The sequence below is a fragment of the Amblyomma americanum genome, chromosome 1, assembly GCF_052857255.1.
Source record: "Amblyomma americanum isolate KBUSLIRL-KWMA chromosome 1, ASM5285725v1, whole genome shotgun sequence".
Classification (NCBI taxonomy): Eukaryota; Metazoa; Arthropoda; class Arachnida; order Ixodida; family Ixodidae; genus Amblyomma; species Amblyomma americanum.
Window position 1 is genome coordinate 238,201,534 of NC_135497.1, and position 15,547 is coordinate 238,217,080.

General features: G+C 43.8%; 1 protein-coding gene across 1 annotated transcript in view; it reads right to left on the reverse strand.

The window, feature by feature from the left end:
• kel (kelch protein) overlaps nt 1–15,547 on the reverse strand; it is a 44,744-nt gene that overhangs the window by 19,314 nt on the left and 9,883 nt on the right. Inside the window, exons 6-7 of the mRNA XM_077648769.1 lie at nt 13,858–14,124; nt 5,034–5,249 (exon numbers count right to left, since the gene is read on the reverse strand). Of these exons, the coding sequence (XP_077504895.1) occupies nt 5,034–5,249; nt 13,858–14,124 (483 nt within the window). The remainder of the gene's footprint in view (nt 1–5,033; nt 5,250–13,857; nt 14,125–15,547) is intronic.

The following is a 15,547-nucleotide window of genomic DNA, read 5'->3' on the forward strand; positions in this document are numbered from 1 at the left end:
ATGAAAAAAACTTCAAAATTATTGCTGATACATTTTTTGTTGTCATTCCAGCTCTTGAAGTAGGCTAAATTAAACATTGCATGTGAACTCACAGCCATTGTTCGGTTGGTGAAACTAAAACAGCCTAAGAGAATAAATTCAATTATAAATTATTCAGCAGTTGTAAACGAATACCGTGTGGTGATCCATGTATCCTAATGTCTTATGCATCATTACAGACAAGAAAACATGCAACTCCTTTAACAAAGTTTGCCTTAACAAGTGTCTACTGTACTACTAAACAACTTTTACTTCCCTGAGGAAGTAAAGAGAAAAAAAGATGGGAACAATTTAGGAGGCTCAAGGAGAGCAGTGATTGTTCTATGCCTAACTAGTTTTCATGGATACCTATGATGTCATATTTTCAATAAGCTGAAGTAGGCACCAACTGCTGTGAATCTGTCAGGCACTCAACATATGAAAAAAGCCAAACACAATAATAACACCTTAGCACACTATATAGAACTGCGCCTGCATAATACTTGCATATAACTACAGACACTCACCAACTAACCCTGCAATGCATCAAGCTGAACTAAGATTGACGTAAGCAGCTACACAGCCCTCCATCACTGCCAAACAGCATATGGATTGTCAACACCAAAGCAATGGCTGCACTAGCACTGTATCAGCAGTCCAACCATGCCCGCTGCAAGAAAAAGGCCTCTGTCTTATTGATTTTCAATAAACCTTGTCCTGTGCCAGCTGTGACCACACTATCCCTGCAAACTTCCTTACTCATCTGCCCACCTGACTCTCTGCTGTCCCGACATTAACCTACTCTTGGAATCCACTCCGTTAGGCAAAGGTTTATGGTTTATGGGGGACTTAACGTCCCAAAGTGACTCAGGCTATGAGGGACGCCGTAGTGAAGGGCTCCGGAAATTTCGACCACCTGGGGTTCTTTTACGTGCACTGACATCGCACAGCACACGGGCCTCTAGAATTTCGCCTCCATCGAAATTCGACCGCCGCGGCCGGGATCGAACCCGCGTCTTTCGGGCCGACAGCCGAGCGCCATAACCACTCAGCCACCACGGCGGCTCCGTTAGCCAAAGGGATCATTGAGTATCTGTTCTCTGCATTACATGTCCAGCTCGTGTGCATTTCCTATTCTTGATTTCAGCTACCATTAACTTGTGTTTGTTGCCAAACCCAATCTACTTTCTTCCTATTTCTTACCATTACTTTTTCCATAGCTCATTGTGTCGTCCAGAATTCTGCTTCAAGCCTTTTCATTAGCCTCCAAGTTTCCGTCCCATAGGTGAGCACTGGCAACATACAGATACTACTAACATACTTTTCTCTTAAGGGCTATTGGTGAGCTGCTATTCATGACCTCAGAGTCCTCCTACCAAATGCACTTCACCCCATCTTTGTTCCCAAAACTATTTCACTGTCATGGTCCATACTTGCACCAATCACTACTTGCCCTAGATAGGCATATTCTCTAACCACTTCCAATACCTTGCTGCTGATCATAAACTGTTCCGTTCCCAGACTGTAGACCATAACTTAAGCTTTCTATCAGGGACAAAAAAAAAAGAGTAAGCAGGCAGTTTTCAAGCTCATGATTAATTTACCTGCCACATCCACAACCAGGATCACAGCTTAAGAGGAACCAGCAACTGACCAAAATGTGCAATGAGAATATGCTGAAATGAAAATACCTTTGCTCAAACTATCAGAACCAGGTGTTCTAATCGATGGAACTAGGACTTATAATATTAGAGAGGCTTTCAGCATAGCAGAGATGTACTAGTGTAGACGTATACCAGTTTACAAGACACCAATTGCACATGCTACACAGTGGTAGGGACGCAGCCAGGCAGGGGCACTGCACATGCGCAGCCAGCGTCCGCCAAACTGGTATAGTACATGTCTACACTAGTACATCTCAGCTACGCCAAAAGCCTCTTTATGTTGGCCTTAAAAATCGCATAAAATAAGAAAGCAATACTCTGCGGTAAAACTTTGGTATCATTGCTGTACACCACCACGTGACCACATCTAAGAAAATTATTATTTTATATTAAATAATGCATAATATTTTAAAAAGTGTGTTATGTTTTATAATGACTGTTTGATGCATCTTTTAATACAAAAAAGTACAGGTTAAAAGGCAGAACTCAAACTGCATCATCGAATTAAGTGCTTTGAGTTGTTTTTACTAGGTAGTGCCACAGTCACAGTCAGGCTTTGTCAGACCAATAAAACTGTTATTAATGAGATGTCTCTGAGCATGCTGTGAGTTGTACATGAGATTCAAGTGAGTTGTAGGTGACATTCAAGTGAGTTGTGGTCACGTGAGTTGGGGACACTATGCTATGCTAGAAAACTAATTCCTGTCTGGCAGCTTGGTACATATTAGTCTGTGGTTCCCCAGTTTTTCTGCATGCAATCACTAACGGGATCACTTATGATAATTCCCAGCATTGGGAAACATAAGAACAAGCATATCTACTGACTAAAAAATTCTCTTCGAAAATATTCTGCAGTGTTTCTGAAGAAACTGTAACGGAATTGGGCACCTGGATAATAAGCTCTTAGCTGCACAAAAAAAAATTGGGGTCCTTAAAATTTGGCTGCCGGTCAGACGTATATGCCAATACCACCGAGAGGTTCTACCGCAATGTATGAGCTTCTACCACATGCATGTTGTTCAAAAAAAATAAACAACACACTGACTTCATGACGCTGCTCCCTTCAGGTACTGTACAGCAAGCCCCATCTTGTAGTTACACATGGAGAAAATACACAAGCTGCAAAATAGAGGACACAGCCCCACTGCCTGCACTGACAGACTACCATCCCCTTCAAAGAAAAGCTTTGATAATTCGATATTAGCTAATCCAAATCTCGAATAATTGGTACAATTTATACGGTCCTGTTATATGCAATGCAAATTTTACCACATAATTCCAGCCAACAGTTTCCCCAACTCGGTTAATTCGAAGACATGCGGTGCCATGCAGCGGCACTCACAACTTAGCATGCAACTCGGCAACAGCACGTAGACCAAAGTGGCCCTCTACAGTTCACAGACACCTGACTGGGATTTTGGAGCGTAGGTACGCTTAGACTGCACCTTATGTGACATAAAGACACATTAAAAGCTAATTAATTCAACCTCTGTTAATTAAAAAATCCGGTTAACTCAGACCGCTGACGTAGTCCAAGCCAATTGCTTCGGAGGCTTGTTATTTCATATGCAGCCAGGCTCATACTGGCTAATTCGGACAAGCTCCAGACAGGCTCCGGAGGGAGAGCCGTGTCAAGGTGTGACCGGCACAGCAACAAGCAATGGTCTAAATAGCCCTCCTCAAGACTAAGCTGCAAACTACAGTGCTGCCCGCACACTTCTGACAAGCGCGCAAACAGCAGGCGTGACGACTGGAGAGCCGCGTCTCCGAAAAATAGCCTGGCCGCACATTGGCCAGTCAGGTGCTGACTGACCTGCACTGATGTGTTTGTTTCTGTCCATGTAGTTCTGTTCTTTCAGCGTGCCGAAAATTCACTGTCATCCCATGCTGTGCGCTGTGTGTGATGGAGCCTCCTCACATGCAGCGACGCCGCTTGTGAGGAGGCTCTACTGCTATTGCGCTGCATCATGAAGGACACCATGTAACCTCCTCTTATTTTTGAGCAACTCCGCTTTGACATTCCCAACAGCATGCGTGCAATAAAGCATTTGACGGAACTGTGGAAGACCGTCGTAGCAGTGCAGTTATCGCGTCAAAACCAGGCGACCATTTGTCAGCATCTCGCAAAATAAATTTGCTGTAATGCGAATGGTTTTTTTTTTTTTTAGATGGGGAAGGGGGGGTCATCTGATATATATAACTTTCGGATAATTTCCATGTTTTTTTCAGGTGCCTTGAAGTTCAAATTCATGAGCTTTTACCGCACACTATGCCACGTCCGGACTGGCCAGATAGACTATGTACTCCTCTTCTCGTCACTCCTCTTGAACTGACAGCTGCATTTCTGCACATGTGCCTTAGAGCTGCGTTACACCAGTAACATGACGTATCTGACCTTGGCCACCGCCCTCGCACACGCCGGGAACGTCGCAGTACAAAAGTACTGGTGAACAGCGATGAACACTGCTCTGCGGGCATTGAAACCTATGTGACAAATTTCAGGCGAACAACAGTAATGCAGCACTCAACCACAGCTTTGTTGAGTACAATGGTAGCGATTCTGAATTGCTGCAAGCGGCTAAACAACATTTCGCGCTTGCCTTTTTCGTTACGCTTTGATTTCGGAGAATTCGATAACTCACCTGATTTGAATATTTAACACGGTCCTACGGACTTCGAATTAACGTGGTTCTATGTATTTAAATAGATATAGCTAATAGCTAATGAATTTTGCACTCTCGTGCTTCTTTGGCTGCTTAATCCTTAATCTTCAAGGTGACAAAACAGCACTTAAAGATGGAAACGACAGCGCTTGCATATTCCTCTATCCTTCATCCTAACCTTCTACTCTTCTATCCATAGTAGTACTGTGCACTTCTGGCATCACAACAGGCATGTGATAGAATCGACACAGACCAAGAGCCAAGTGGATTCTACATTCATCAGCTGGCTGTGACACATCACCACATACTGTGATGATGATGCGCTGTATGTGGTATGCGGGGTGTGATGACCCGAAGTGACACATGGGCTATGAGGGATACTGTAGCAGAGGGCTCTGGATTCATTTGGACCACCTGAGAATTTTTACCGTGCGCTGACATCGCACAGTATACGGGCATTTTTGCATTTTACCTTCATCAAAATGCAGCCGCCACGGCTGGGATTCAATCCTGTCACCTTGGGATCAGCAGCCAAATATACTATACTAAGTAACAAGAACAAAAAGGTTGTCATGAATTTGTGCAAGCTCTACATATGAACGTGAAGGAGATATAGAATTCAGCAAAAATATTTTTTTCCTTTTTGCTGGAAGTGAACAGCTCTGTTGAACAAAAAGAAAATCCTCACCTGATCCCTCACAGGATCATAGATGTCAACAGTACGCACACGTAGTGAGCCATTGAAGCCACCCACAGTGAAGACCCGTCCGTCAAGAAGGGCAAGACCAGCACGGCACCGCCGACTGGGAAGCTCGGCCAGCTGCAGCCAGCGCTCACGCTGTAGGTCCAGGCACTCCACACTGCGAATGGCCTTGGGTGCTTGGCCCCCTACTACCAGCAGCATCTGCAAAGAGCACCGAAAGGCCAGGTTAGCTCAGAAACCTAAAGTTAGATGTACGCCTTAGAAGCAAGCACGATAAGATGGCCAGCACAGCAGGCGTGACATGGACGGAAGGCTTCGCCTTACAGTGGATCAGACCACTGTTCGAAGCACGACACATGGCTGAGAAGAAACAGCTCACTGGGATAGGAAATCTATATGCAGAAGTAGCGCATGCAACCTCAAATGACCATGAGACCTGCCAAGATGCTCAAAGTGCAGTGTCTTGGTGGGAATTACCTGCTGGGGTCGATTATACTACTTAGTTGCGTTTGGCACCAATAGACAAAGTTTCAGCACATTTTAGAATTTGTTAGGAAGCCTGACCACCAACATGCACACTATGGCAAGTGCTTTCAACACTCAGTGGCAGTGTGGAAGAGCACTGAAATTTCATGGAAGCATGGGGTTATGACGTGCTAATTGTCATACTCATAAAATTAAAACAATAAAACAAAGAACAAGACTTGCTATAGCTTTTGTTGCCTCTGGCAACACTGCGCAGTGCACAGTGCCCTAAAACCAGCTGATAATTCACAATGTGTTCAAAGGTCGTATCTGTCCAGTCAACTACCAACAGACAGCATTTCTCACCACTCTGGCACGCTTGCCCACGACCAGAGGTGGGCATCCTCACGATGGCGAGCCCTCATGAGGATTTCACTCGGTGAGGGCACATGAAAATTCATGAGGACGAGTGTGAGGGAGAAAAGACATGGTGAGTTGAGGGTGAGGAAGGGAAGACATGATAAGGTGAGCAAGGGAGGGAACATATGATGAGGTGAGGGTGAGGGAGGGCAAGATGCACACTCTGAGGGCGAGGGTGGTGGCCCAAAACTCTCCGGGATAACATTTTTGTCTGTGCAGCCATTATGAATTCCCATTTTAAACCGCTAGTTCTTAGGGTGAAGGTTCGCGGGGAAGACGCAGTTTCTGCCGTCTGGAGATACACGAGGCAAACACAAAAGGCGGGGAGCTGCACGCCTTCTCTGTCACCGCAATGTACTACACCGCTGATAATGCTATGCCGAAAAAGCGCTCTTCTAACTCAAAAAGCTTATTTTTAAAAATTAAGGAAAGTCTTAGGTGAAACACCCTGTATAGTGCGCTAATAAGGGGGCACTGGCCGGGCAGTGCGGGTGGCCGCCGATCTAACGGGAACCGTGCCATCAATGGGGCTTGTGAGACCCATGTTGTTCCCGAGGAATCTCTCGCGACTAATCATTAATTGAGCTCCCACAGTGGGCAGTTTGCTCACAATCCCATGGGCAGCTTGTGGGTCACAACGTCACATGACCGAGGTGGCCCACGTGCTAGAAGCCGGCTTCAGACAGACAGACAACTGCTTTTCGGCGGAGTGGAAGCGCTATGGCACTAAAATGGCAATGACAGGAATCGTTCACTCCAGACTCGGCGAGTTAGTGATTACCATTATTCAGCACCAATGCTGCATTTCAGCAACCCGTTTGATTTTCAAGTGGACTGAATAATGTTTCATTTTAAGCGGCAGCATAAGAGCCTCACTGCAGCGGAAAGTTGGCATCGCACTAGAGGAAGACGCTAAAGAAAAAAAAAAACTTCATCGCTAGGGGAGCGGGATCCGAACCCACGGCATCGCTAAATATCAGTTCCACTACCGCTACTTCAGACCCCTATGCCATCGTCACAACTTTTTTACTCGACAGCGTATACAGCTCGTTCGGTCGAAAAGCCGTCAGCGTATAGTAGTAGTTGGCACTGCTTGTCGGAAATAATCGGGGGATGCGTAAAAAAATTGTATCATGATGTGGTTCTAGTGATTGATGATTGATTGGTGTATCATATGCAATGACGAGTTAATTAAATAATTGTAATTAATTGACTAATTAAAGAAATGAGAAATTGCAAAAAGGAGGTTCAAAGGTATAAAAACGCCCAGAATAAAAAAGCCATTGCTTGATCATGCTAATTAAGAAAATTTATAGTGTGTAAATGATCAATTAAACAACTGAAAAAATTAAAAATGCATTCAAATGTGTCAAACTGCTCAGAATAGAAAGCCTAAACCAAGTCTCCTCTCCAATTTCTTAAGCATGGTATTTTTTTCATCGAAAATATATTCTATTTATATTAAAAAATTATTGACAAAGCTTTCGGGGAACGCCGCAAAATATATCTCAAAAGACAGAGCAAACGAGCACTAGACAGGAGGTAAGAATGAGCACATCACCAAGAGGGAGTGCCACTCTGGTTTAAAGTTGGTCTGTTCATATACTTCCCTCAGATGAACAATCATTTGGCAGAAATCTTAAAGGGAATATACAATGAATAAAAAGTCGCTTGTAAATGATTTCAATGCTTAGAAATGATGCTAAGAAGCATTCACACCAAGTATGAGTCTTCAGAACTGAGCTGGCAATTTACTATGAATTTTTAAAAACCGCGTTTTTTAACATTCGCGGGCCGATTGGTGTGCTCGTAGTGACCGATTCTGAAACTAAAATCGTGAGAAAAGACGTCACTGTACCATGACGTGGCCAAGCCACCACACGGTGTCATTCGCTGGAGCCACGGCAGCCACGACGTCACGGGCACACTTCCGGTAGGCGTGAAAATCGTCTGCTCGTGCCGCCGCGCGACCCTCTCGGGCAAGCGCACCCCGCACCTCCACCAAATGTTACATGAAGCAAGCTGATGAATGAGATGAGATGACAGATGGCTACAGAATGATTTTAATGGCGGACGGCCTGGCGCGAGCACTCCGTGCTGTGCCACTGCCCACTTTGTCGTCTTCTAGTCCGTGACAATATTGCCAGAAGTTGCCGATTACAAAAAATAAACTCGGGTTTTCAAACAACTGTTAGTGAGGGAGGGCCGATGATGTGAGGGGGAGGGTGAGTGAGGGCTGGATAACTTTTCAAAATGAGGGCGAGGGTGAGGGAAGGCCATGGGTTCAAAAGTGAGGGTGAGGGAGGAAAAGTAAAAATGAGGGCATTTGCCCACCTCTGCCCATGACAGCCTTTCACTGCATCCATTCGACTACAATGTACAACAAATGCGAAAGCTCATGCTGTGCCTCAGGCGGTGACACAGTGATGAAAACATTCTGCTGGACAAGGTTTTCCTCACTTTTGCACAGGCAAATAACAATGGATCCTGCAGTACATCACTAACGGATGAGACACCTGGCAGTAATAACTCGTGCTTCTTCAAGAGCTTGGTTTTGCACCTGGCGCTTGTACCTATCATGTGTGCCTGTAAGATGTCATACTCCAGCCATGAAAGTACATCTGAGGGCATAAGGAACCCACCCCAATCATTAATTTTTCAACCAACACACATTGAAGGGACTACAAACTCAATTCCCAAGCATTTTATTTCTGTAGTGCAGTCAAATAATGACACCTATTACAACCATTTCCCCCATTTGTTCAACATGCGAAGCTGCTTTTTTTGGTGCAGAAACTCGCAACTGAATGAACGAATATATGCACTTCTTTCCAGAGTGGTCCAATTCATGATGTTACGCGTGATGTAACGAAACTACACACTGTGACTGGATGGATAGATGGAAGGCAGGAGCGCCCCCTTTGGAACGGGGTGATGGCAGTTGCCACAATGCTCAGTTTTTTCCTTTATTTTTGTTTAAGGGGGGACACTGGTCTTTGGGACCAAAAAATGACCCAAAAATCATTTTTTTAAAAATGACATTTTTGGAGCCTATAGCTATTATTCTTCAACTCTACCAGTGTTCTCCCCCAGGAAATCGGTATTTTGACCATAATAATAAATTTAGATCACTGCGTGGGCTCAATCTGTTCAGGAGCAGGCGATTTAACACCGTGAAAATTTTGGATACCTGGCTGTCTTAGTACGTCAATATCTCAACGTCTAGGACAAATAGACATGTCATACTGTTTGCTAAGGGCAGCTGAAGGCACAATGTATACAATAATCAAAGCACAATTGTTCAATCACGCTTCAAGAATTTGTAATTTTGCAAAGTTTATCGATGCACGATATTCACACTTTGAATGCTGCTATTCTAAGTGCTGTAAAATTACTAATGAGGCTAAAATGAGAAAACTGCTTTGATTATTGCACTCTTTACTCACCATACTATGTAGCCATGGGTTAAAAATTGTTTTTATTGAGCCATTTTTTTTTGTACCGAGGTACTAATAAATGACTAATTAAAATTGATTATCTTAGGAACTAATGAATTAATTAAAAAGCAATTTCACATTTAAAATCAGTATAAAAAAATTAGCAATGTGATACAGTTTCATTAGGACTGGACTAAAAATAAGGAAAATAGGTCTAAGACCAGTGTCCCCCCTTAAATGTCTTGCAAGCTATTAAAATTCGCCATATTCTTTAAAATACGTCTTCCTATACTTTTAATCTTATGTCACCTCTCTGCTTTTGAGCCACCAATCTTCCAATCGCTTTTTGCTAATTTCCACCGCAGATTTATTTACATGGCTATTGTTATCTCTAAGCCCTAGGGCCCCAGGAAGAGTTACTATGCCTGCATCGACATCGAGATGGATACCATCACATTTTAGTATGAGGTGTTCTACTGTTTCTACAAATTTACCACACAGCACATGTGTCATTTTTTTCGTTAAATTTCTTTTTGTAGCTGCGTGTTCTAAGACACCCTGACCTAGCTTCAAAGAGTAGGGCACTGCCTCTTAAGTTATCAACTTATCATAAAACACTTCCTTCCTGATCTGCCTTTTCCAGTATCGATACAGTTCTACACTATGCTTCTTTTCCATTGAATCTATCCAATTTTTACCTTCCGCGTTTTTAACCTGTCGTTTAATGCTCCTTCTTTCTCTGTCCTCGTGTCTGGCATACTTACTGGAACTTTCTAGTTGACCCAGCTATGCCAGCGCCACCTATATGCGTAATCATGGTGTTAGTCGTCTGCTACAGTGCGCAGTTCATTTATCGTGCTGTTTGAGGACTGTCTTCAATGTAAACCTTGCTATTGTTTGAATGCCAGTATTTGCGAGGACACACAGTGCATGAGGAAGCATGTTGGACTACACGTGATGCTTGCATGATTCTGGGAAACATCCAGTGGATAAGAGCATTTTTTGGGGGTATGACTGTCTTAACATACATTCACTGTGGCATTTTAAAGCGATACCTTCAAAATGACGCAACATAATTTGCCATGCTCTTCTTCGAAGCACTTGCCAAATGTTAACAAATGGCTAACAAACGACCAGGTACTCCGGGACGAGAAACATTCTGCAAAGTTTTGCTCACATGTGTATCTATGGGTCGCACTCCCGCCCCATACCCCCAGCCGGGGTTGACTCCCATGCGCACGTTTCATGGTGTTTCAAATAAACAGCGCCTTCAAAATAACACTTCATACTTTCAGAGCCTGTTCTGGAATGAATTTGGTTGTTCTTTATGAAGAGACGACATCACGGGTTCGCTGCGAAATGAGAAAACTTCTGTGAAAACTTTTGCTTCCATGTATTCCTACGGGAGCTAAGCTTACTTTTCACCCCCAGTTGGAACAACTGGCCGCGAACCACCTGCTTTGTTTTTAGACATGGTATTGGTCTATATCTTACCTGTGTTAGTCAAGTTCGAGGCTAGCTTGCGACAGAGATTCAAACCTATGACATATGCACCTTCATCTGTATGCCTTCCCCGACTCTTTACATATTGCCTTAAGGTGTGGTTGACGTGTCCACCGAGATGTGAGACAGTTATTGCGCTATTTCCTTTCCTTAAAAAACCGATTTATCAAAACTGTGATGCAACCTCGTCATACACCATTGCGGGTGGTCATATGATTTCTGGCTGCGTATAGTACATGTCTCTTAGTCAGGTTGGAGCTTAGCTCACGACAGGTATTTGAACTGAGAGTCCGAGTGTTTCACTCGGACCTTTGTGGATTCAGCGTTTGTGGAATCAGCGTTCGGAGGAGAGTTTTCATTTCATTTCTCGGTGTGCAAACTGCATCGAGGTCGAACGCTCATGCAGACACCCTAATGCTTTTGCTTTCACAGCACGTAAGCAGTCTTAAATGCCCTCTGAAATTTTTTTTTTACCGTATACAATTTACAAACAAATTCAACAATACTTTACTTTTACACATGGAGCTCCATGTATCCCGCCAACCATGGGCATCGGCATGTACTACCAACGGCTCAGGCGAAACTATGCTAGACCCTGCACAGAAGTCGATGCTGCGTACAAGTCGACCCCCAAATTTAGAAAGGCCATTTTTGCAAAAATGGGCATCTTATACATGGCAATATTTGGTACACTAGTCGTTATGACCTCTGAATTTTTATATTAAAGATGTGCTGCGGTGTGGCTGTTGCTGTCATTATCGCTTTCCATTCATCAGCTTTATCAGCAGCCTAAAAACGCTCACTGAAGGGCAAAGACCTCTACCATACCTCTCCAATTAACCCTGTCCTGTACCAGCCGCAGCTACCTTATCCCCGCAAAATTCTTAATCTCACATGCTCACCTAACTTTCAGCTGCCCCTTGCTATGCTTGCCTTCTCTTGGAATTCAGTCCATTACTCTTAAGGACCATCGGTTATTTTGCCTTCGCATTACATGCCCTGCCCAAGCATATTTCTTCCTCTTGATTTCGACTACGATGTCATTAACCCGCGTCTGCTCCCTCACCCACTCTGCCCTCTTCCTGTCTATTAACGTTAAACCTATCACTTTCTTTTCCATAGCTCACTGTGTTGTCTTCAGTTAAGTTGAACCCATTTCGTTAGTCTCCACATTTCTGCCCCATAGCTGAGTAGTGGTAAGATACAGCTGTTATATACTTTTCTCTTGAGGGCGGCTTGTTAAACTGCCATTCATCATCTGAGAGAACCTGCCAAATGCACTCCGCCCCATTCTTAGTCTTCTAGTTATTTCGCTCTTGTGATTCGGGCCTGCGGTCACTACCGGCCCTAAGTAGACGTATTCCCTACCACATCGAGCACCATGCTGGCAATTGTGAACTGCTGCTCCCTTGCGAGACCATTGAACGCTACTTAGGTTTTCTGCATGTTAACTTTTAGAACCACCGTTCTGCAGTGCCTGTCTAACTGGTCATGCTCACTGATCATGAACAGTTCATCTCCTGAGTCACTCAGCAAGGCAATGTTATCAGCGAATTGCAGATTAATGAGGTATTCTCCATTAACGCTTACCCCCAACTGTTCCCACTCCAGGCCTATGTATACCTCCCATAAACAGGCGGTGAATAGCATTGGCGAGATAGTGTCTTCCTGCCTGACACCCTTCCTTATTGGGTGTTGTGTTGTGTTGGGTTTTATGGCACATAGGCAACTCAGGCCATCATGCGCCAAACTCACCTTCCTTATTGAAATTTTATTGCTAACTTTGTGGAGGACTATGGTATAGCTGTGCAGCCAAAACAGACATCTTCCAGTATTTTTACATAAGGCTCTTTTACACCTTGATTGGCAATGCCTTCACGACTGCTGAGGTTTCGACTGAGTCAAATGCTTTCTTGTGATCTATGAAGGCTATATACCAGGTGTTTCAGGATGACTTTAAGTGATTTTCAAAAATAGGCTTTTCGGGGTAAAAATATGACCTTTGCAGCACAGTATTACCAGTGTTGGCGAACACTGGAAAGCCGGTGAATTGTCCAAAGTAGTAAGCAGTTTAACGAATTTCTAATAATTAACTTTTTAACTATCACAACTAGGCAACTGGTTGCAATCAGAGATTTGTAGCCTGTTGTTAGTAATAGCCATATCAGTTTTTAGAATTTCAAAAAGGCGATTATCCTCAGCGCTGTGGCTCGACATAATTTGGCTACATTGTGCCAACATACATGTGCTTTTGAAAAGCATGCAGGCAAAGCAACCTTGCCAGTGCACGTAACTAGACAAAAAAGCCAAATTTTGTTGAGCCACAGCTCGAAATTTTTAGCTGTTAAAGTTCCACTCTTCACCCCTCCGCACTCCTAACTCACACAACGAACAACCCACTGCCCTAAGCTCACTATGCGCAGTGCACAATTCAATCATTTGGTCGTGAGCAAGCACGTGACCGTCGGCTTATATCGTCATGGAACACGAGCGTGCCAGTATTGCCTGACTGCCACATGGTTCAGGAGAACTTTTAAAAATTCAATTCAATTATAAATTAGTCGCTGCACGAAATAAGCTATTTTGCCCAGTTGTTGAGAAGATGCATAGCAAGCAAAATATCAATAAAGCACTGGAGTTAGAAAAATGGTGTCATAACCTCTTTAACATGTAGAATTGCTCCAGAACTAAGCTCTCATGCAGTGCTCATAGCGCAGAAACAAAAGTGGGCAAACTGCTTGCAGTAGCTCAGCGTACAATATAGTTCTTTTACTTCACTGTAATCAAACTTTCGCACTATGTTTTTTCAACTTTGCCTGCTACATAATAAAAGCAACAGGCAGGTGCACCAAGAAATTTCTAAACTTTATGCAAAAAAATACCCTCCCTTACACCTGGTGGCTTCTTAGAACAAAGAGTGCAAGCTAATGCACAGCATTCAAAGCATCAGCCCCAACAAGAAACTTGAACGTGAAGTAGCAAACCTTGGGGCGTCCGATGGGTGTTCGGGGCTTGGTTCGTGGCGTAGCATAGAGGGCTTTCTGATCGGCACGCAACAGGTGGTACTTCATGGCCTCAATGAGAAAGTCCTTACAGGGGAGGTTCCCTTTGAGTAAAGGTTCCTCCTCCACACGCTGCACCAAGTACTCCTGGGAAAGCAGCGGCAGCCGCACATGCTCCATCAAGGAGCCTAGCTGTGATTCCCGGTTGGCCAAGTCTTGGTTCACCCAGTTCATCACTGCTTCAAAGACCTGCAATCGCAGAAGGAGTATGCATGCAAATGGACGCAACCGGTAAACGAGGCACCAGCGCTGTGAAATCTTCATGGGTTGCTTTACTACCATACCCAACACGAGCACATATACATAGCAGCTTTAGTTGTCTCGACTCAAAAAACAAACTTTCAGCAAACATGCCCTACCAATTCACACCTTTGCGCATAATTAATACCCCTGTCACACAGGCATTTCAAAGGCCCTCAAACCGATAGTCTATTGGCTAAAAGGGAGCGCTGCTACACGGGCAGTTTCAATGGCCATCAAGTCAATAGTCTAACCAGTCAACGAAGCAGCGCGGAACTCTATCAAGATTTCGAGGGCCTTCGAGCGCTGCCCAAGGTTGCTACGTTGCTTCAAGCAGTGCCAATGCGCACTTTCATGCACGATACATTCAAGGTGCAAAAGCATGAACAAACATCCTAAACTTTAACTCCTAACTCCTAAACTTGATACAAGCAGTCTGTACAATAATTAAAGAATTGTACCGGTCCGGTTTAAAGCACATTAATTTTATACTCTCCATCACAGAAGACAGAAACGCCAGCAGTATCAGCATTGCCAGAGCACTGCAAAACTACCACAGCAAATCGTGCAAAAGGCAATGTCTTTCAAGACAACTAAAAACCTCCAACAATGACAACTAAAAACCTCCTATGACTCCAAATAAGTGTATTTCAGCAATTAGTATAGATTTATAAAATATTTTTATTTGTGCAAAATCGAAAATAGCAATTGTGGCGCTACACAAGCTTGGCATAAGACATGAGAACCATTTCAATGGCCAGTGAGACTTGCCGTTTAGCAGCAACAGAACTCCTTCTCCATGGCGACTGAGAATTTCGAAGGCTCTCGACTCAATGGCCATTGAAACTGGCCGTGTGACAGGGGTATAAGAGCGAAGTAGCTTTGTGCCAAAAGAGCGATCAGTGTGAAAGTTAAACAGCTGCTGCTGTGATATCACACTGTCACGCCATATGGCCAGATGATGCACCAAGTATGCTGCAGATGCTACATACAATGTGTTCACTCTGCAATGCCATGTGATTTCAAAACAGTGCCACACATCCAGCCTTTTAAATCATCCCGAGAAAAAAGCGCAGCAGTGAAATCCTTTATTATTAGTAAATGGCAATCACTTGTCTGTCATTTTAGTTTTCTCATCTGTGGTTAATAATTAGCAACAATAATGATTATTAACAACCAATCAAGCAGATTTATAAGTAAGTCAATTCTTACAAAAACAATGCTAACAATATACAACATCAGCAAGCTATACACCTTTCTATGTGGTAGTGGTATCATCAACAGGAATGTTCAGGACACTCAAGCATCATATAGTAGCATCACTGTGCCACCCAATGGCACAGACTCACTATAGAACCTGAGCAAGGACCTG